Source organism: Salarias fasciatus, chromosome 11 (genome assembly GCF_902148845.1).
Source record: "Salarias fasciatus chromosome 11, fSalaFa1.1, whole genome shotgun sequence".
Taxonomy (NCBI): Eukaryota; Metazoa; Chordata; class Actinopteri; order Blenniiformes; family Blenniidae; genus Salarias; species Salarias fasciatus.
The window spans coordinates 14,849,508-14,873,507 of NC_043755.1; the positions used below are offsets into that span (position 1 = coordinate 14,849,508).

Sequence of the window (24,000 nt, forward strand, 5' to 3'; positions counted from 1 at the left end):
AATGCTAACACCACCGGACTTTAGATCCTTGGTTGCCATGTGACTGTGGGTCTATCAGCACATTTTGGTGAATGTTGGCCACTCAGTGGCGCTCTAGAGATAAGAAATTTATATTTCCTGAACGGCATAACCGATTTTTACAAAACCTGGTACATGTGACCCTAATTTTTTCCTGAGACAATATCTCGAAGTATATCACGATTGGTCAAAGTGGGCGTGGCTTATTAACAGTGTTGGGCAAGTTACTTTAAAAAAGTAATTAGTTAGAATTACAAATTACTTCTCCCAAAAAGTAATTGAGTTAGTAACTCAGTTACCTCATTGAAAAAGTAATTAGTTACTCAACAAAGTAACTGACATTATTTTTCATGTTCTACACATTACCACATTCTATAACATCTATAACATCAAAGATGTTTATATCAACTGATTGAAGAATAAAAACACTTTATACAGTATTTTAGAACATTTAGTATTTATTTGAACTAAATTGCAGCCTGTTAAAAAAACACAAACGTAAACTTCTGGCCATTAAGTAGTGCAAATCTCTGTAACTGTACATTAGGCCTCCTGTGTACCAGTGGACCTGCAGTCAGTGTTCAGCTCGGCTCTGGTCGCCTGCTGGTTGCTTGTTTTAACAGAGCGGCTCCTCTCCTTCCTGCTGCATTTGGGCTCGGGGTCGGGTTAGCAGCAGCAGCAGCAGCAGCAACAAGTGTCATGCTAGCATGTGGCAGACGTGGATAAAGTCTTCCAGTGAGACTTCCAGTTCCAGAACGCTACCTTTCTATGTCCTGGGCTCGAGCTCGACGCCATTGTCTCTGTCTTGTTGTGTTTTTACTGGTCAGCGCGTGCAGCGAGTGAGACACGTGAGCAGGGCATGCCCGCCCACCAACCAATCATCATCGCGTCTTCATCACCCCCCCCCCCCCCCCATTTCCCTCTCCCCCCTCCTCCCTGCTCTCTCCTGCAGCTGATGTGTGCGGCAGAAGCGACACTCGCGCTTCATTCAGTCTAATTGTAGTAACGCGCCACTTCATATTCTTAGTAACGGTAACGGCGTTGCAACGATGGGAAAAGTAACTAATTAGATTATTCGTTACTGAAAAAAATAACGCCGTTACTAACGCCGTTTATTCTAACGCCGTTATTCTCAACACTGCTTATTAATGCAGCTAAAACACAAAACTCAACATTTTTTTTCAGCACAATTATTATACTGAGGATTACGGAAGAGCATTAGGGCCACCCGCGAGAAAAAAAAATTACAAGGGGGAGAAAAAAAATCTCATGAACTTTGAGAAAAAAAGTCGAAATGTCGAGAATAAAGTCGAAATGTTGAGAATAAAGTCGTCATGTAATGTCGAGAATAAAGTTGAAATAGAATTTCGAGAATAAAGTTGAAATGTCAAGAATAAAGTTGAAATATAATGTCGAGAAAAAAGTTGAAATAGGATGTCGAGAATAAAGTCGAACTGTGAAGTCATGCAACTGCGTGCCAACAGCAGCAGCAGAGTTCGCCTGCCAGCTGACGTTTCATACTCCGAGGCCACACCCCCTCACTGCAGGCTCAGCATCCTCCAGCTACATCACCAAAGGTGTAACAATGGCGTTTTTGTGGAAGAATTGATGAAGGATTTATTATCGAAGCTTGCATTTGATTAGCAGATGAAGAACAGTGGAGTCCAGTCTCCTGGTTCAATTCGCAGCTTCACCTATCCTCATTCAGGTATTGTGTCACCTATCCTCATTCAGGTATTGGTGATCAATTAATCTCTTGTCTGTGCATAAAAGAAATAAGCTCATTTTTGTTCTTCAAAAGCTGTAAAAGTTTATTTTTTATGGCTGGAAGCAAGGCAGGTTGTTCAGTGGCAAACAGATCAGAGAGGTGCAGATATGTTAGCAAGAGCTTCATCTGTTTTTCTATTGTTCTTTTATTATTAAATATTTCACTTTTCCTCTATTAAGCCAGTGATATTTGTCCCCAAATGTTTTTAAAAGTTTTTTCCAGTTTATATATATAACATGTATTTTATTCTTACAATAATATAAAAATAATTTCTAATGTATTTCAGTTTCTATAAGACTTTTTGCTTCTGCTTTGACCATCAAATCATCAGGAATTAAGATGCTTTGTATTTTATTTATCCATCTGTAGCTCCAGTAGCACACTGAAGGAGAAGCTCTTTAACAGGCAAGGCATTGATAATTATTTTTATTATGATCTGTACATGCAAATGCTCCACTACCAGATACATCCACCAACTCCACCTGCTCTGCTGGTCTGGTTCGAGGAGGAACCAGCACCTCCAGGACCAGAGAGAGACCGTCGGACCGATCATCTCAGGCAGCCCGTGCACAAGAAATGACTTTCTTTAGATTTCCATGACTTCTCCAGGACTGGAGCCTAGCAGGAGGGAATTAGAGGGGCTGTATTAATTAATTTTAAAATAAAGAATTCAATAAAAATATTTTAAATACAGCAATCGATGTGAATTTCTGCCATGCCTTTGAAAGAACTTTTAATTAGAGATATATCTTTTTTTAAATTCTGGTTCATTATTTTTTGGAGAGATGTGAGGACTAAGTTACATTTTTTTTTTCCGGGGATATGAAGCGTTTGCGGTATCTTGGCAATATGATAAAACCATTATGTTTGAAAACATCGTTATCAGAGTCATGAAATCCATCCTTTGAAAATGAATTCACTTTAGTCATTAAATAAAATCAGTTTAAAACATGATCTGAGTCCAGAATAATTTTCAATGTTGGGTTGAACAGCAACATTAATGATACTTGAATTTGAAACATAAAGTTGGTATAAACTATGCTACCGCACGCAGCTCTGTCGTTCTCCTCACTGGATTTATCAAAGAGAATTGGGACATCGTCTATATTCTCAACATTTCGACTTTATTCTTGACCTCCTATTTCAATTTTATTCTCGACATTAATATTTCGACTTTATTCTCGACATCCTATTTCAACTTTTTTCTCGACGTTACATTTCGACTTTATTCTCAACATTTCGACTTTTTTCTCGAAGTTCATGATGACATTTTTTTTTTTACCCCTTCTCATTTTTTTTTTTCTCGCGGGTGGCCCTAATGCTCTTCCGTAGAGGATTGTGAAATTCACAGGGTATGTTTAGAACAGCACACAGATGATCCCTGAAAAAAATGGTGTGTCTCCTCCACTAGGTGGCGCTATGTGACGTTTTGGGCTATATCTCCCAAACCGTATGTCGCACATTCAAAAAACGTATATCCTCAGATTCCCAGAGTTGAACTGAGTCACCTGGGCTAGGCCACGCCCATTTCCGCATAGCCTATAATTTTTTTTCGATAGATCGCAAAAACTGAAAAACATATTTTTTCGAACTCCTCCTCGGGGCTTTGTCCAGTCCGCGTGAAAATTGGCAGAGAAAGTCTTCCCTTATAAACAGCTCAGAAAAATGTTCTTTACTGTGGCAGTTTGAATTCTGTAGATCAGAACAAAGAAGCAAAAGCATGACTGAATTCACAGGAAAAATAGGAAACAAAACATTAATTTGCCAAATAAATATAAACACCAGCACTATTATTAGGGGGCCATGCTGGGAACCGTATTGTAATTGAAAGGGTTTTTATTATTCTTCCCTTTTTCTATTTTTCCGTTGGTAAAAGTCCCGCTGCAGCCCAAACTGTACATGGGAGGGCGGTGCAATTTGGTGGCTTGGTCCCAAACCCTGGTCCGACGGAGGACGCAAAAAATCAAATCACTGTGCCAGCAGGTGGCGCTATAGGGCACATAAACGCGTTTTGGTGAATAACTCCCACCCCGTGTGTCGCACATTCAAAAAAGTTATATCCTCAGATTCCCAGAGTAGAGCTGAGTCACCTGGCCTAGGCCACGCCCATTTCCGCATAGCCTATAATTTTTTTTCGATAGATCGCAAAAACTGAAAAACATACTTTTCCGAACTCCGTCTCGGGGCTTTGTACGATCTGCGTGAAAATTGGCAGAGAAAGTCTTCCCTTGGGTCTGACATGAAGTTATCAAAAGAATTTTGCTACGTCAAAATATGCGCAACGTCAGCTTGACTAAACTTTGCCAGCTAGCTAGCTCGACACAAAGTTTCACAGATCTTGGTCATAATAAATGCTAACGCCACCAAACTTGACATCCTTGGTTGGCATGTGACTGTGGGTGGATGAACCCAATACCACAAACACTGGCCACTAGGTGGCGCTGTAAAGATGGGAAATTTTTATCTCTTAAACGGCATGACTGATGCTTACGAAACTTGGTAGGTATGATCCTAATTCCCTCCTAAGGTAATATCTTGAAGATAATTGTGATTGGTCAAAGTGGGCGTGGCTTATTAATATTGTCCTGCTGCAGCCCAAACCGTACGTGGGAGGGTGGTGCAATTGGGTGGGATGGTCCAGAACCTGGACGCGACGGAATACACAAAAAATTAAATTAATCCACAAGCAGGTGGCGCTATAAGTCATGCAAATGCGTTTTGGGCTATAACTCCCACGCCGTATGTTGCACATTCCAAAAACTTATGTCCTCTAATTCCCTGAGTAGAACCAAATCACTTGGGCTAGGCCACACCCATTTCCACCATGATTTTTTATCACCAGATCACAAAAACTGAAAAACATACTTTGTCAAACTCCTCCTTGGGGTTTTGTCCGATCCACACGAAACTTGGCAGATACAGTCTTCAACTTTTTCTGACCAAAAGTTATCATAATAATTTTGCTCCATCAAAATATGAGCAAATGATGCTTGACTAAACTTTACTAGCTAGGTAATAATAATAATAACAATGCATTGGTTTTATATAGCGCTTTTCAGCACACTCAAAGACGCTTTACATTGCATTGCATTATTCATTCACTCCATACTGGGTGGTGGTAAGCTACTACTGTAGCCACAGCTGCCCTGGGGCAGACTGACAGAAGCGAGGCCGCCAATGTGCGCCATCGGCCCCTCTGACCACCACCAACCATTCACTCTCACAACTTTCATACTAGGCAACGTGGGTGAAGTGTCTTGCCCAAGGACACAATGACAGTTTTACGCCTGCGGGAGCGGGGATCGAACCACCAACCTTCCGGTTATAAGACGACCTTACACAAACTTTTAATTACACAAACTTTTGCATATCTTGGTCATCATGAATGCTAACACCACCAAACTTGAGATCCTCAGTTGGCATGCAAGCCCGTAGTCCCTCGTGGCGGATTTCTGCGGACTCTGTTGAATCCGGGGTCCGAGTTGCGTGGTGGGCTTGGCCCCCTATCAGCACTGCTTGCAGTTCCAGTTATTATTGTTATTATTATTACCTGAAATAAAGATGACAAAATGACACACAACAGTGAAGTACCACAGTGATTTTGACTTGCTGAGAAAGTGCATTAAAGTAGTTAATGAGTGGATGTGTCACAACTTTAAGCGCTTAAAGGGCAACTCCGATTTTTTGACACCTGGACTTTATTTATAGGTGTGTGCATGCTCATATACTCACTCAGACAAACATCGTGCAGCTCGGAGTCCTTCAGAAGTTATTTAGATTCAACCAATTTAGCGGGGGCCACGGCAAGGGAGCTTCAGTGCGGGACATAATCTCTGCAAAATCGCTCATTTCGGCTATATTTTTTCATCCATCGCCAGTGTTGTCATAAAGTCGTCTACCATTTTCAGGTGGGCCAGCTGACAGTTTTCACTAACTTAGTCACAATTAGCTGGGATGGGAATGTTGAGGAGCTCCTCTCCCCAGCAGAAAGGCACTTTGAGTCGGGCTCGGCTGTCACGGCTCCTGGTCGTCTGAGTCGCCGGGAGGCTGCATAAAATCAGCTTGTCTACCGTCTTCAGGTGGGTCAGCTGACAGTTTTCACTAACTTAGCCACAATTAGCTTGAATGGGAACGTTGCAGAGCTCCTCTCCCCAGCAGAGAGGCACTTTGACTCGGCCTCGGCTGTCACGGCACCTGGGAGCCTGACTTCCAGGGGCCGAGTTGGGGCCGATTGGGTAAACGGCCCGGAGCTGCTGCACAGAGGCGACGGGAGAGCTCCAGCAGCCGCGCCGTGGCCTGCTTCACGCGCCTCCGTGGAGCAAGCCATGGCGTGGATTAAGTTGGATTAAGTTCACAAATGAAACTGATATACACAGGTGAAATGTAATTTTTTTTTAATCACATATCATGATGTCTGTGCAGCTGATAATGTCAGGTCATAAATCATTGTTCGTCAGATTTCTTTGTTGATTCCACAAACAGTTGTGTTTATACCATCAGCCGATGCACGTTGTGCTTGTTGGCTCTAGCAGTGCAGAACTCCTCCACACACACTCAACATGCACGACTCGGTTTGTTTTCAGGCACGTTGTCCATGCTGGACTGCAACATCTTCCCGGGCCTGGGCCAGGACTTCCTGTCACCTGAGGTTAACATGTTCCTGCTTCCCGTGCAGGAGATTGATGGGGAGGATAATCTCACGAAAACAGGTTCCAGAGAAGATATTTTCTAAAATAGTCCTCTTGGGTGTTGCATTTGATTGAATAAATGTTTTTTTGGGGGGGGTCTGTTTTAGGTTCGGGGATGTACCCGCTCTTCTCTCTGCTCCTCGGGTACAGGGGTCACCCGTCATTCCCCACCATGATTTCAAAACTCCGCAGCCAGATACTGGCGATGCCCCGCTGCCAGCTGTCACACACCATCCTCACTGAAAAAAACTGGTAATAATCCACCATGTCTCTGAGCGCTTTCCATTTGAAACACTCATTTGAAAATGTAAAATTTACACAGAAACTTAATACAATTATAGCGTCCTGCAGCTCGGGAGCCTCCATAATAAAATTATCATCTTCACCTGGTGGATTTGAAATGTCTAACTTGGTATTAGAATGGTTAAAAAGTTGCACACTCTGACATTTATCTTCTGATTCTGCTGTGGTTTTCGGTCTGCCAAACCTCTTCCTGAGTTCGGGTTTGGAGTGTCTCTTGTGGTTTGGTAAAGAAAACTATACTCACTGACATCTTCACTTTCTCTGCAATTTCCCTGTATCGAAACCATTTCTGAGTGTTGTGAGTGGGGGTGTAAGTAATCCTTTATTAGTGGTAACCAGTGAAAAGAAGCAGGGTCCAAAGTGATGTGGGACGTTCTTGTAGCACCAGTTAAAAGTCTAAATTATGTGAGATATTAGACAACACATCAGCTTACTTCACTTGTAATGCATTATATTTAGTCCATCGGAAATCCTTACAGAGACCCTTGAAGTTCATCCTCACATATCGATGTTGTGTTTTCACAGGTTTTACTATGCAGCTCGCATATGGGATGGAGTGAAGAAATCTTCGGCTCTCTCTGAATACAGCCGCCTGCTCTGCTAACGGCTCAAGGACCACGATGCTGCGTCCTCTTCTGTCTGGACGGCTCGCCACTGACAGGGACGGACATGGTCGAAAGTCTGAGCCGTTTATGGCAACCCTGCAGGACGGAGAAGTGACGAGGGGCTATAATGATCATTGCTATTCTGTAAACCACATTTTTCAATGTGTGGAAGAAGAATGAAATGATCTAGACCAGGGGTCGGCAATTAGATTTGGTGGCGGGCCACTTTTTTGGGGGGCACTTCAATCGCAGGCCGGGGGGGGGGGGGGGGGGGGGGGGTGTCCACCGGACGCGTTTAACGCGACTGCATTTGCGCGAAAAATGATCACCGCGCCACGCTACATGCACAAGTTTTATCGCTGGTGTGTGAATTCATTCGCGGGACGCGTCACGCTGGTACAAATATGCAAAACAAAACATCCTGCAGAAACATCACAGCCTCCTCATCACCGTCTCCTGCACAGTGGGCAGGATTTTTCTGTCTGTCCCACAGTCCTGTGTGCACCCAGCTGTCTATGTGTGTGTGTGTGTGTGTGTGCACGCAGACTGATCGATGGTGCGGATTTTGTTCTTTTTTGTTTTTATGACTGTTTTTACTGTTCAGCACTTTTATGAATATCAGAAGTGCTTTTACAAATAAAGATTGAGATTGAGATGCTCCGCCTGCCACCATCGCTGCTCTGTATTTGGCATGGGAATGTCACCTCCTGCTGCGGCTGCCGGCATCGCATCTGGCTGCATGCTGCGCTACGGAGGCGGTCTGAGCTCGGTAAGTTCCACCATCTTCTGCAGGAGCTGCGCCTGGATGGCGGCCAGTTCCATCGCTGCTTCAGGCTGACGCTGTGTTTCCAGCAGAAGCGATGAACGAGTGATATCGTGCTCGCCACAAGCTGCTCGCCGCTCGCCTTGGCATCATGCCAACTGTCCTGCGTGGTCGGAGCCCTGCTGCCTTACGGCAGCATGTCCGTGAAGACCTCCATGCTGATAGGCTGTCCTGGCGCGAATTTGCTTGAAAGGTTCAATTATTTCAACTTGAGCGACGAGCACTGGAGCGGTGGGCGGCGAGCGGCAGCGAATGGCAGTGCGAGTCGACGGGCGCGCGGATTTGTCCCTGGAAACGCTCGCCGTCCACCGCCCGCCGCTCAAGGTTGAGCGACAATCGCGTCATTACATTGACTTTGTATGTGATCTCATCGCACGAAAAATTCGCGTCGCGTCCGGTGGAAACGCACCGTTACACTCAAACTTACTGGAGAATGAATACACATGGTGAGCTCGGTGCAGCGCACTCACTTGCACTCTCTGTTCACCAGACGAGGTGCCACTCCTCTTTATTTTTCAGTGACAAACCGGAAACCACAACTAAACAACACGTCCTTCGAAGATTGTCTATTGCATCACAATGACAGATATCGCGCTCCAACAGCGGTGTGTGCGTCCGCTCGAGGGCCTGGGGTAATGCGTGCGTTTGTGCGTGCGCGTGTTGGAATCCTCTCGCGGGCCGGATTGGACGGTTCGGCGGGCCACATTTGGCCCGCGGGCCGCTAATTGCCGACCCCTGATCTAGACTGAAGTGTAAAAACGTTTCCTGTCCGCTGCATCAAGTCGTATCGACGGGCTCAGTCCCGCCAAACGCAGAAGTGCTGAGAGTGAAAGACAATGGAAACCCACAGTCTGACTCATGTCTGGACAAGATGTGGTAAAAATCTTTATTTGACAGCCATGAATGTGGAATGATGGTGGGTGTGTGTGAGTGGTGAAGATGTTTGTGCGCCGCAGAAGCATTTGGAACGTCAAATTGAAAAAAAAAAAAAACAGTTAATTATTTGTTGTATATGAATGGAGGGTCAATGTCATCATAAACAATAAAAAGATAAGGGCTTTATTGTGTGGTGTTAGATTTTATTAGACCTGACTGAATATTAAATCATACAATGGTGCTTCCAGTAAAACTCCACGTCACTCATAACAACAAATCAGTTGAGTTATCTGGGTGTGATTAAGGACTCTGACCTGAAATTCAATAACTGCATTAAGACAATAACAAAATTAGCAAACTGCCATCTGGAAAATATTGCAACAATTGAAGGACTTCTGAACAAAGAAGATTCAGAGAAACATGTTCACACAGTCCTCAACAACACAAGGAGAGTGGAGTTTTAGTGTGCTTCAGTAATAAATGTGGAATGATGATCTCGGTGGGTGTTAATGATCTTTGTGCACCACTGGTGCACATGTTATCAAAGCCATAGAGAGAGATAAACAGATAAGAAAATTATTGATTGCAGTTGCTTGACTGAATATTGCATCATGCAACAGTACCAACAGTAAAATCAACCCGTGACTTTCATTCCTCCAGAAACAATGCTTTCCAGTCAGGATACCTGGGTGAGTCATTCATTGTTCTTTTGCCTCATTGTAAGGTGTCAGTGTTTGCAAGCTCATCAAATGCTTTTAAAGTGTTCCTAAGTTCAAATATTTTCTAAAAATTATGGACTTTTGCAACCAACCAATACGGAATTGAAAAGAGGCGTTATTTGTGTGTTAATAATGTTTTGTTGGAGATGCTCATGCTGCAGCTATCTCATATTAACATTAAACTATCCTATAAACGGCTCAGAAAAAATTTCTTTACTGTGGCAGTATTGCATTCTGTAGATCAGAACAAAGAAGCAAAAGCATGACTGAATTCACAGGAAAAATAGGAAACAAAACATTAATTTGCCAAATAAACTTAAACAAAATGGAGGGTCATTGTCATCATAAATAATACAAAGATAAAAGATTTATTGTGTGGTTTTAGATTTTATTGTACCTGACTGAATATTATATCACACAATGATGCTTCCAGTAAAACAACCTGTAAGTTTCACCGCTCTAGAATGACGCATTACATTCACCACACCTTGGCTAGACTTCCAATCACGTTTCTTTGCCTGGTTGTAAATTCTAGTTTTCAGTCGACTGTTTTGATCATGTGTTCCTGTTCCTCAGTTCAATATTTCCTCAATTTCTCAATCAAAAAATTAAAAAACAAAGAACATTTTGCTTCCTATTTCACTCCCACACATTGTACAGAGAAGAATGAAATTCAATCCACTTCTGATACTAAAGTATTTTTTTCTAATCTGGTGCATTTTCAGCCTTTAGACTGTGAATCTTGCACACATGCAGTCTGGAAACTGCACATGATATGTTTTAAGGATGGTTTTAACTGTGATGCTTCAGATGTACAGCAAACTACAAATAGTCAACAGCTCCCTTCAGACGAGCACCTTTTCCCAAAATAATTTGGATGCACCAGTCAATAATTAAGTGTCTTGATTTAAAAAAAAAAAAAATCTCTCGACAGCTAAATACTTTTTTGGAAGGAAACACCCTTTCAGTGTTTTTCAATCTGGTGTTGGCTCAAAGCACAGCACCAAAGCAGCATGTGTCTGTGTCTGTTATCTGCTGACTGACCTGTGTGAGCAGTGAAACGCGTGGAGCTTTGGTTTCAGTGTTCATGGATCTTTGCTGCCGTTGACACAGTCGACCGCTACACTCTGCTCGACAGATGGAATTTCTGGTCCTGCATTACATTAGTTTAAATCTGAAAACACTACTGTAAAATGGAACACACCATATGAATGACAGTGACTGTGGAAAATAAGATATTTCCCCTTTCATAAAAATGACTCAATGTAAGGGGGGGGGGGCTGGACTTGGCCCACGGTTGCCAACCCCTAGTATTCAGTGTACTGACCTGAATTTGTTGAGTTTTGAATACTTGTGTGTTGTAGGTTGATACCACTGAGATGTTACATGAGAAGTGTGTTTAACACAGAACATTGTTTGTAGTGTTTTGACAACAAGTTAATGTGCAATTGACTGACAGAATGTATTGTCGGTTGAAGCTTTGAGCTTTTACACGAGAGGTGTGTGCAACAACTGAACATAGTGTGTAGTGTTTAGACCACAAGGTGATGTGCAATTGGCGTCAGAGTGTCAAGAAGGAAAGTCAGAGTCTGGCGGAGTCATAAGGGAGTGTGAAGTAGGGACAATTTGAGTCGAGCGAATGGTACGTGAAGTTAAAACTCGTGTCCGGAGTTTCCGTTCGTTTCCAACATATGTATCATTTTTCAACAGAGCTTAAATGTGTCAGTCTGGTTCGATACTACAATATAATATTAGCATAAAGCAATACAAAAATTTATTCATGAGCCCCGCCTTCGTCTCATAGACCCCCATGTTATCCGAAAAAGCGCCGGTCAGCTTCAGCCAATAGATTTCGAGCTTCCGCATTCTCGTGTTGTCAATCAAAGTGTGCACGCAGCCAGAGAGCACGGCCGCTCGCCCAGGCAGAGGTGAGTTAGCAACGCAGCAGCCGCCCCGTTTACCTCGGATATATCCACTGTCTGCTCAACATCCACCGTAAACAGCTAAACATGTAGGATGCTGTAGGACTCGGAGGCTCTCATTTTCACCCGACGGATAATAGCGTGCACAATTAAAGGGGCGTGGCTTGGTCGCCAGTGTTGTCACTAACGCGCTACTAATTAACGCGTTACTTTAATCTGATTACTTTCTTTCAGTAACGAGCAATCTAACGCGTTCATCTTTCCAGACCAGTAATCTGATTAAAGTTAGTTTCCTAAGTGAGTGTGCATTACTGCCTCATAATAGGGGAGGACAAAACGCCGGGTCACACATCACGACTATGATTTAATTGAATTCATTTATTTAACCCGTTCGGCCCGACGGACCGACAGCTGTGCGCAACTTCACTAAGTATAAAAATTGACTAAAGTGCTGCGTGGACTTTTTCTTTCAATTTTGTCTCAAACCAGAAGCCTTCTCACTAACTGAACGCTCCAGCTGCACTTTGACACCGTAGACTCTAATTTGACGGCGCAACTTGGCGATGATCACCGGCGGAGGCAGCGCATTCCTATTTTCGACAGGCGCAGAAGAGGGTGTCTGGCCGGTCCGCTGTACTTGCGCCGAGATGGGCGTGGCGGCGCACCAGGGGGAGGGGTCGACAGAATCAGCTGGGCGCAGTGAGAGTTTAGTGCAGAAGGTGTGAGCAGGCTGGGGAGCGGAGGATCTGATGACACTGACAGCTTGTCAGTGTCATGAAAGATACACAGAATCACTCATGAAGCACATAATTGTTTTTATTATCTTCTTTAGCACTAGAACAGTCAAAATGGTCTGACAGACCGTTTGGGTTTTTGGAATTCAAATAAATCTGTTAAAAAATAATTTCCCTGTCCTCTAATTCTTTGACTTTTCCTAAATATGTGTCTTGTATGTTTTTCTGAAGCAAATAAGGTCCTAACAATGACACAAATAATATTACAAAGCATTTATACCTCCAAAGGCCAACAGCGGTCTCACAGACTGCTGATAAAAAAAGACACACTTCACGGGGCTTTTTTTTTTTTTTCTGCTATTGATTTGTTTTGGTTCATGCGCGCATCTGAACAGGGAGCGCGTCTGACAGCAGACAATCAGACAGATGGTCAAAAATATCAAGCAAATCCCAAAAGAAAGACAATAAAAACAGGCATAAATAAGAGATATAGGGTGGAAGAAGCTTTAGTATGGCGTCATTTTAGTGCCAAAATTCCGCGCGCAAAAAAATCATAATCGCGCACAGTTAAACCACTCTCTCCGCGCGCGCGTGGTCTCTTCCTGTGCGCGCGCGGTCACTTTTTACGCGCGCGACATCACTTTTTGTTTGCGTGCGAGCTCTTTCTGCGCACGTGGTGACATGTCTGATCTGTCTGCTCGCGCGGTGGTGTTGAGTTTTGGCACTCAGGGGGCGGGCTTTGAGTTGACGCCACTCAACCCCCCTCTCCTTTGTGATTGGTTGCTCTAAACGTCTACTGTCTTCAAATGGTTCTATTACTTTTGTGACTTATGAAACTTATCAACATATCACCTGCTCAAAACAAAGGGAAAAAAAAAGCAAAAGTACTTCACTGATCCTGGCATAAAATCAAATGAAATCTGAGAGAGAGGGAAAAAGACAGAAAAAAAGGAGAAAAAATTAACTATAAATGTAGGATAGGTATAATTGAATAACAGATATAAACTAAATAACATAATTAGAGTTTAAATATTATTTTAAGACAGATATAATCAAATAACAAATATAAACTAACAGATATGAATTAGATAATTTACATATAAATCTAAGACAGATATACTTAAATAAATAACAGATATACACTAGCTGATACAAATTAAATGTAATTAAAAAAAATCTAAGACAGATTTATAATTAGATGAATAACAGATATACACTAACAGATAAAAATCAAAGATAATTTACATATACATTTGAGACAGATAGCCTTGATGGCTCCATGAAAACATTTTTATTCATTCTTTCTCCTCCCAGGAAACAGCCAGGTCTCCTCCACAGTAATCAAATCACTGTATGGAGGTTATGTTATGTGAATTTTACTCCTCAATTTTCCAATTCTGCCGCCAAACGATGACTACCCGCCCTACTTAACCTCTGATTGGCTCTGACCGGAAGACAGTAGACGTTTAGAGCAACCAATCACAAAGGTGAAGGAGTTGAGTGGTGTCAACTCAAAGCCTGCCCCCTGAGTGCCAAAACTCAACACCACCGCGCGAGCAGACAGCTAAGACATGTCACCGCGCGCGCAGAAAGAGATCGCGCGCGCACAGAAAGTGATGTCGCGCATGTAGAAAGTGACCGTGCACGCGCAGAAAGAGTCCACGCACGCGCGAAGAGGCATCGCGAGCGCACAGAGAGTGGTTTAACTGTGCGCGATTTTGATTTTTTTTGCGCGTGGAATTTTGGCACTAAAATGACGCCATACTTTAGCAATGATACAGGAGGTCAGTGAGGGGGAGTCGGATGCCGGAGACGTGTCGGACATCAGCGATCTTGACTGGAGTGAAGAGGAGGAACGTTCTGAATCAGAGTCAGAACAGGCACGTGCCAAACAGCGAAACAAATTTAATCCTGCTGCCCCGAAAATGCCCGATCGATCTCCGGCTGCTGCACAGTCCAGCGCAGAACCTGCAGTGGCGCATGAAGCGCTCACGTGTCACCTCCAGGTATAGAGAATTACTGTAGGCTGCTGTCAGTTTACAACTAAATAATTATAACATAAAATAGTGTAAAAAAAATAAACTAATGTAATAAAATTAAACACAACAGTGAACACGGTAGTTGACAGCAGGAGCACTGGCCCAGCGACTCCAGAGGTGCCAATTACAGATTCAGGTAAAATATTATATCCTCCATCAAAGTACAGCAAACCATGTATTTTTCGTTTCCAAAAATTAATTTTAGAACGAACATATTTTCTAAATAAAAACCTTTGTCCTGTCAAGCCTGTAGTCCCAGAATCAAATGAGCAGAGTCAGGACGGTACCGTGTGGGAAGTTGTCCGTCCTGGTGCGCAGCTGGGGAGACTTATTTTACTCATTTTAATATGCTTTTGATTATTATTGACGGTTAATAATACAACTTTTTTATGTGTGTTGGTGTGTGTCTGCGTGTTTATCAGGGACACGAGTGCGCGGAGTGTGAGTGATAGGTAACGCTGTGCAAATGCGCATTGTAAAAAGTTAAATAAATTTTGAAACCTGATTTGAGGCATTGATAAAGCAGACATGAGGCATTAAAAGGTTTGCTGATCCTCTTGACTTAATATTTTGTTTATCTTATTTTCGCGCTAGGTTTCGACCGCTGTCGATCTTCCTCAGGCAAAGAACCAACAAAAAAAAACACAAAAAAAAAAGAGAAAGAAAGACAGAAAAGACAAAAGAAAAACAAACCACACGAGAAAATGGTTTCAAGTGGGTCAATGCACAATTCGGCCGGGCCCAGAGCAGGATATGTTGTCTCTACAGAGTTGTGACACAACTCTGTCATCATGAATGAGTTGAAAATGAGGGACTCTCCGCTTTGCGTTGCCTCATTCGTGCATGAACAGCCTCTATTTTGTGCTCGGAAGATCTCTCAGGTCATTTTGAACCGGCTTAAAGGAAATCCTTCATATGGACAACCAGTCCGTTTGTCACTAGAGCTGACCAACACACTCCACGCAATGACAGCGGCTTCATTCAGTTGACTGATCTGATTAAAAAAATAAAATGAACATATTGCAGGCGCGGAAACTATGTGGATCCCACACGGCTGCATATGCATGCGTTGAACAGCATAAAAAGCAGGTGAATCATCATTTCTACCTGTGATTTTGAGGAGGAAACCCGCACGATGTCAGAAGTTATTTCACACCATCGGATCAAAACACGATTCGGACAGTCTTGGGCAGGCTCTTAGTGTGTTTTATTGATCTTGCATCTTGTCACAACGCATTTGCTACAGCCATGCACCTGTCAGTTTGCCTTGTCCTTCTTTGTGAATGAATAGTGCCGTGCGTAAAAGCGCGCACTGTATGTAAAGACCTCGGCGGAGCCGATCAGCGCTCTGAAAGAAGTATTAGCCTGTAAATGTGTCTGCATTGTTATTTCATTTGTCTGGTTCCCCAAGCTCTTCAAGAGATTATTTATTTTAAAATACCTTCATATACATTGTTGCTTCACTATGGTTTAGTGTTGAGGCCAGGAAATAAAATGTAGTTCATCATGTTGATGAAGCAGTGTCCTTTGCTGCAGTGCATTTGAAAAAAAGGAGAGGTGTTCATTTGATTGGTCAAATTACTCTCAGCTGGGTTAAACCCACTTTCTCTCCTCCCTCTTGCGCCACCTGCGCCAGTGGGCGGGATGGAGGTGTGACTGCGCCTGGTTCACGAAATTAGGACAATTTTCTGGACACGCCCTGTTGACCGACGGCGAACTTTGCGCTCCGCTGCGGACTCGGCGCAGTCTACGAAGCTAGAGCCCATAGACTTCAAACACTGTTTGAGCAGTACTTAATACTAAATAAAATGCACTTCATGTACCTTAGTTCAGCTTACTTAAAAATAATAACTCCCAAAAATAGCTTGATGAAAACCATTATTTGTGATTTTTTTTTTTTTTTTTTTGTGTTCATATTTGCAAACAGCAACAACAGTCATCAGAGGTCAACTTTGGCTGAAACGTGACAGATAAAAGCATGGTGGCTTTACAAGAACCTCCCCAACACCATGTCTTCATCGGGAGTCCGTACTTTCAAATTACAAACAAAAGTCGGAATCAACGCCAGCCTGTCGTATTGGGGCTGTCTGCACCGCTTCAACAGTTTACATGTTAATGCCTCGTTCGTCTTCGTTGGTAAACGCGCGCCAAGCGGAAATGGTCACAAACTGTGCCACACACTCAGAAGAGTCAAGTAAATATCACTCAGTGGAACAAGTAAGCATGGAAAAAAGTACAGAAAAGTTGGAGAAACAAAGTAAACTTAAAAAACGAGCATAAATTAAGTTGAATATACTATTTACATCTAAGTCATGTCAATGTTTGCATTTACAGTGTAGCAGTGCTGATAACTGAGGGTGTACACAGACACACACATGGCACAGACGGCAACTTAATTTAAGTTTCCGTCCTCACACTCCTGGGTCTGCCACGGGGCTTCACGTGCCAAAGCGAATATGGTTGTCATAGCAACGACCGCAAACTTCCTCTGGACGCATCTGGCGTAACAAAAACACAAAGTTACTACGCTAATATGTACTCTTTTACTCCACACAACATGCACTTTAATTTATCTGTAGCACATTGTCAGTTCTTCATTGAGTTAATTTGAGTTCATTAATTCAAAAACAATACTAGTTTTTAAACCACCTCTAGCCATGATCTACCTGGTTGAAGAGATTAGCAATAACGTGGAGAAACAAAAATATTCTCTTGCCATTTTTATAGATCTCAAAAAGGCGTTTGACACGATAGACCACAGTATTTTAATAACAAAACTAGAAAAATATGGAATCAGAGGCTGCCCATTGCATTGGTTGAAATCATACTTGCATAACAGACATCAGTATGTTCAGATTGGTGACTGTGCCTCAACCTTGAGGCCCATCAAGCGTGGAGTGCCTCAAGGTTCTGTACTCGGACCAATCCTCTTTTTATTGTATATTAACGACTTGTGTGTTATCTCCAAAAAACTCAAATTAGTACTTTTCGCATACGATACAACTATTTTGTGCTCTGGAACGAATCTGAACCAGCTAATGGCCGAGGCCTGTACGGAAATGATCAAACTGAAAGAATGGTTTGACTATAATAAATTATCACTTAATCTCAAAAAAACTAAATTTATGGTAATAGGTAACAAGAAAATCGACATGGAACCTAAATTACTAATAAAATGAATGTGTGAACGAATATAATTTTCTTGGAGTTATTATTGATCCGAAATTACGCTGGAAGCCACAAATAACAACTGTGAAAAATAAAATGGCTAAATCTATCGCAATTATGAGAAAATCAAAACATCTTTTGGACTCAAAAGCGCTTTTCACAATTTGTTGTACGCTTATATTACCATATATTAGCTACTGCGTTGAGGTATGGGGAAATACATATAAAACCAATGTTAATGACTTTTCTATCATGCAAAAAAAGGCTATTAGGATTATACACAATGCTGGTTATAGGGATCATACGAACTCTCTTTTTCTACATTCTAAGATTATGAAATTTGAAGATCTAGTGAAATTTAAAACACTACAAATCATGTATAAGGCCCGGAACAAACTGCTTCTGAATTACTATTGCAACAACACATCATCAGTAGGGTAAAACTAACCTGTCTCATGACGGTCTGTTCACGGCATGTTCCTTGATAGAGATCCTAAATATAATCTAAGAGGACAAATGAATTTTAAAAAACAGCGGGTTCGTACCACTTTAAAAAGTGTGTTTATCACCCGAAGAGGAGTTGACTTATGGAATGAATCGGATGACTCTTTAAAATTCACTACCTCATTAGCAAGCTTTAAAAGACTGTACAAATTAAATGTATTCATGAGATATGCTGTCGATGAAAGTCTGCTGTAAAATATGTGTGTTTATATAATGTATGTCTGGGCTACTCAACCCGCGGCCCGCGGGCCGCATGCGGCCCGCAAGCTGTAACGGTGCGGCCCACGGCTGATTGTAAGCAGTGAAAAAAAAAATCGACTTTTAATGAGGAAAAAAACGTTTCTGATATGCGGACACCAGAGGGCAGTGTGTTTGACCTCCTGACAACAGGCAGATAAGTGTTGCAATTGTGGGGCTGTACCAGCTGGTGGCGGTAATGCGCCAATAGGCTGTTTGCTCACTGCCAAAAACAAAAGACTCAAAGAAGACCGATCACAGTGGAGTTCATGGCTGCCACCGGTAAAGTTAAACTAAAGTTATGTGATGAACACAGGAAAGTTCAACCGTCATGGGAGGAAGAATTTGCTTTTCTGGAGGTAAATAGCAAGCCAGTGTGCCTTCTTTGCCAAAAACCGTCCATTCCTAAACGAGCGAATCTTCAGCGTCACCACGACAGCTATCAGGAATTTATTACAGTAGGACTGCGCTGCTCAACCTGTGACAACACTGACACTGTTCTGTCACTGAGACACTTCCGAAAGTTTTGTTTTCCTTATTATTAATCCTACGTGAATTTGACTTTGCTAAGAAATGTGATACATCGTCCTGATTTCAGGTGAGGGTAATTGTTTTAGCTGTGACCTTCTGTAGGGCTGCTGTTGTGCACAATTTCTGTGAGTAATGCACACCTGTGTTTTTCTTCTGTCACTGTTCTCCAAAAAGTAATCACCTGCAGAGCTATGTTTGTATGCTTTACAATGATTGTTTTTTTTTTTTTTTTTTTGCCACCGGTGATCTTTTTTGTGATGCACAAGATTTAATTTTTACTTCATTTATTTTTTGCAGGAGTAGGCCAGTTATTTTTGTAAAGAATCCCTTAATTTATTAACTTTTTTGTGGAAAAAGACCTGCTTTTTTGTTGTAATTTAGTGAATTTCTCAAACGCATTGCTTGAAAAATATTTAAAATACTTATGTTTTGTTACAAAAAGTGCTCATATGTGTAGTAAGTATATTCATATTTTGTGAATAAAGCCCCATTTTATAATTTGATATCTGACTTTTTTTAAATGTCATGCCATTTCAGCTTTTTGCTTTTTATTGGAAATGCAGAAAACAGCCACAAATAGATCTATAAGCCTTAATGTAATATATTTTCAACAAAGTCTTATTTTAGTTTTACAAAAGACTAATGTAGTTGTCTTTCTATTGTAATGCATTTAAAATTTCATTATTGAATATTAATTACATTATTTAAATGTATTTTACATAATTCAGTCATATAAATTAGCAAACCTAGGTTGCGGCCCACGCAAACAGAAATGTTTTTCTATGTGGCCCTCAAGCAATGGTAAGTTGAGTAGCCCTGATGTATGTATTAAGCTCTGTTATAGAATTACCATCATCCTAAGTGCTACTATAACATTGGGACGATATAAATTAAATATGTAGCAATTAATCCAACAGTATTTTTTATGGTTTACGGATTGTTTATGGTTGTCTTTAAAAACTGTACAATCTTTGGCTTTACTTAAGATTCACTACTGTACAACACTTACCTGCATATGCTCATGTGTGCAAATGTGAGCATGTGGAGGAATTACACAACACTGCACTTACACAAGCTACGCACACACATCCACGTAGGTATGCAGGTGCATGCGTAAAGTATATTACACCTAAGCACTGATTCGCATGCCTAGACACACTGTGTGTGTGTGGGCATAGGCGTGTACTCTGATGTCATTATTGTATCTTTATGGTAGTCTTCTCATGTATTTGCTGATTTATTTTCCTCCTTGTCACAAAAGTTGACATGTAAATAGCTGACAATGCAGCTATGAATGTGAAAGTGGAAATAGGGGGAAGCTCTAATAAGTATCTACTTCTGCTTACTCCTTTTGAGCCTTGTATGACTATGTCATGTCTTTTTATTTTTTTATTTTGTTAATTTGTTCCTTGATTGTTCAACATATGCTCAAATAAACTGAACTGAACTGAACGTGTTCAATCAAGATGCCATTGGGAGTTGCAGGTTGTTCTTCAAAATACTGGTTTTCCCTAAATAGAAGAGCGAAATCTAAAAATTTAAGAACATTTATGGGTTCAAATTGATGAGGAAAATGGTCATCTGGATTTGGAATAAGTTCACAAATGAAACTGAAAAACACAGGTGAAATGTACACTGTTAAAAAAAAAAAACAGTTGTTTTTACAGAAAAAAAACCCGACAGCTGTGGTTGCCAGTATAATAATGTAGAAAATACATCAGAGTGTAAACCAGATTACAGAGCAAACTGTAAATTTGACAACTTAAAACTTTCATCACTTACAAAATAATATTGTAAAAATTCCATGCTTTTCTGGTAAATTTGACATCCTTTTTTAGTCAAATTTGCATTTTAATGCCTTTATTAAGGCATTTTTTTCCTGTACAATTTACATGTTGTGGTTGCTTATTGTACATATAATTTCATAGAATTTCACCTAAATAAACAGCAAAAGGTTTGCAGTAAAAGATTGTTTCATAAAATATACTTTGTATTAAAAGTAATGTTTTGTAGTTAAATAAACACAGGGAAACTACAAGTGAATTTAGACTTGAAACAGATTCAAAGCTCACAAACTCTGAAAAAACTTCAAAGATTTGTATCTGTAACTGTCAAGTCCTCTGAGTTTTTGTGCTGCTCCGGACTTGAACAGAGCGTTCTCTTGTTATGCAGGATTCCACTCAAAGAACTCCAAGACCTTTTTCCAATTATTTTATTGTCACAAAAATCCTTATGTTTCTTTTTCAAACAAATGAATCAAGTATTCCTTTCCTTTTTCTCTTGGGAAAAACAAAAACATTTGCCACACAGCCTTGAATATATTAAAGAAAAAATGTCAAGCGCAACCAAACTGTCATCTATAACATGTCCACAACTTCTGTTTGTAACATTTGAAATGAAAGCTTAATGAACTCAGCAAAATGAAGAAGCTTCCTTAGATCAGGTTGATTCGGGTTCAAATATAGACGGGAACTGCCACTGACGGGATCAGTCTCGGAACTCTTTTCCACTTCCGTCATTCTGTGTTGATGGAGGAAAAGTATCTTTGGAAACAGAAGAAAAACAGACAAATATATAATGAATGCATGAGGACTCACAGACATAAACTGACTTAGACACACAAATGTTCATAAGCACAGAGGCAGACAGTCGTAGGCGCACGCACACATACACAAACAGGAAAAACAACATTCAAAGATTTTTATCTGTAATGTTGACTGTTAAAGCTTAAAGGACATAGCCACCTAAAGAAATTGTTTACTTAACTGGGGCATCACCAAAAACAATAACTTATCTATGGCTTCACCGTGCACATTTTTTGGTGTAATTCCTTTGTACAGCTCAACTGTGTTGCATAATATTTCATTGACTTAAGGACCAGAAATGAATACTTACTTGAGTCCGTATTCAGATGTCCCGCCACTCATGATCCGAAAGGTCTTGGATCAAAGTGAGGACTCTGGGGTTCACGTGTAGACAGGAGGTGCTGGTCTTCTTTACTTTCGTGCCCTTCTAAGGATTGATGGAGAAAAAACATCTTCGAAAAGATGAGAAAAAACAGACATAAAAAAAACCAGACAGACAAACAGGGGAGTCCAGCTGAGGGCGGAGCAGGAAGTCTGGTCCAGGTAGGTGACGTTTGATGTGGTAAGTGACGCACTTCCTGTGAGACGGCAGATTCAAACTAAGCGTCCTGACAGATTCATTTGTTTACTTAATTGCACTGTTTTCACTAACTTGGCTCTAAAAAGTCGTAGAAGTAGAGAAATTAGTGTGTTTTAGGTTCACCCTGGAGCATAGTGAAGAGGATTCGACCAACCTGACGGAGTACATAGATCGCTGCTTCAACCAGATCGTCATGGGGAAGCCGAATCAAACATCCACCCCCTCTACTTCCTCATCTAAAGCCAAGAGACAGCGGGAGGAATCGTCTGGAGCTATTTCTCCACCGGCGAACGACTCGACGGACGTTCTTATCTCTATAGATAAGAAACTTTCCAGCCTTGATGCTCACCTGAACCTGATTAACCATATCACCATCACTATCACTATCATATTTGCATGATCACGTGGATCTTTAATCACTCTTCACATACTCGGTTACCTTGTCTTCTTGTGGTGGTTAGAATAATGGTGATCTGTAGTAGCCCTCTCTTGATGCACGCCCTGAGTTTACCACTAGTTACTAGTCTGTTCACTACCATGGTTCGTCAGGGGGAAAAAAAAAAAAAAAAATATATATATATATATTTACATACATATATATATATACATACATACATACATACATACATACACACACACATACATATATATATATATATATATATATATATATATATATATATATATATATATATATATATATATATATATACATACATATACTGTATATATGTATGGTTCTGTCAGTTTTTCTGTTGGTTGTCAGCTCTGTTTTGGTGTTGTCCAGATTGGGGTTTGGGATTATTCTTGGTTGCGTGTGGTGTGTCGACAACACTGTTTTGCATTTGTTGTGAATTTGTACATAGGTTGTGCACCCCCCTTCCCCCCTTCTCCCGCTCGTTATCTTTCTCTCTTTCTGTCTCTCGCTCTCTGAGCGTTTCCATCCCGGTCCTGTCCGGCAGCCATGCCGGATGCCAGCTTTAAATAAAGGCAGCAGCAGGAGGAGATTCATTCTCGTCCTGCTGCCAACATTAAAATCTGTTCAGATAGTAAAAGGCTACAATCATACAATATTGCACGCCTCAGGTGCTGAACAGAACAAGGGGAAAAAAAAGAGAAAAAACAGACATGTATTAATGAAAAAGTAACTTCCCAAACAGGAAAGGTAGTACATGCTTCCATTAACACTGTTGAACCCAAAATTATCCATGTGTTTTGTTAAAAATGTCATATTTTGCACAAATGTGACTTTTATTTTGAAGGGGTGTGAGGCTCTTATTTTGATAGTCATGTCTGCTCCACTTTAGCAAGCACCATGTGAGTGTCAGAGCAGCTTGAGTCCACACATCCAATTGTCTGTCTGTGCATCCATTCATTCATTCACCTGTCTATCCATACATCTATCCATGCACCTGCTTTGTTGAGACTTTGGGTGGCTAAAAGGGAAAAAAATAAATAAAATAAATAATACTAATTAATGGGTTTGGATAATTTTGTTACATTAAATTGTTTGAATTAAGATAGAAGTAATCTGAAGTAAGTAATGGGAAAATAAGTTCTTTGGATATGGTTGAATATATTTTCTATTTAAGTGTGGCAATATGGCGGACTTCGGGTTGGTCTTATTTTGAAAGGGTCATCTCCTCCAGCACCAGGAGCACACAGCCCGTCGGTACGTTGCAGCTACTGTTTTGATTTAAAAGCACTGTTGATGCTTATTTATGTGCCTTAACGTGTGCCTCACCGGGCCAGTGTTGATCGTCGCTTGAGCGTCGCAGCCTGCAGTGGGGTAAAAAACCTGGGAGTTGTGGCGTTTAGCGGCGTTAGCATCCGGCTAGCGGCGCTAGCGGCGCTAGCGGCGGCTCAAACTTGTTATCTGCTGTTGCTTGGCGTCTTACTC

The 24,000-nt window shown here is 41.3% G+C and overlaps 2 protein-coding genes across 3 annotated transcripts in view; both read left to right on the plus strand.

The window, feature by feature from the left end:
• smg9 (SMG9 nonsense mediated mRNA decay factor) overlaps positions 1–24,000 on the plus strand; it is a 165,038-nt gene that overhangs the window by 13,592 nt on the left and 127,446 nt on the right. Inside the window, exon 11 of one of the 2 annotated variants that reach the window (XM_030103577.1) lies at positions 6,370–6,495. In XM_030103577.1, the coding sequence (XP_029959437.1) occupies positions 6,370–6,495 (126 nt within the window). Of the gene's footprint in view, positions 1–6,369; positions 6,562–24,000 lie in introns of those variants that run through there. The other variant, XM_030103578.1, reaches the window with a different exon arrangement.
• Positions 8,103–24,000, plus strand: part of plex9.1 (PML-like exon 9.1) — a 967,154-nt gene continuing 951,256 nt past the window's right edge. Inside the window, exon 1 of the mRNA XM_030103583.1 lies at positions 8,103–8,151. The gene's annotated coding sequence lies outside the window, so the exon portion shown is untranslated. The remainder of the gene's footprint in view (positions 8,152–24,000) is intronic.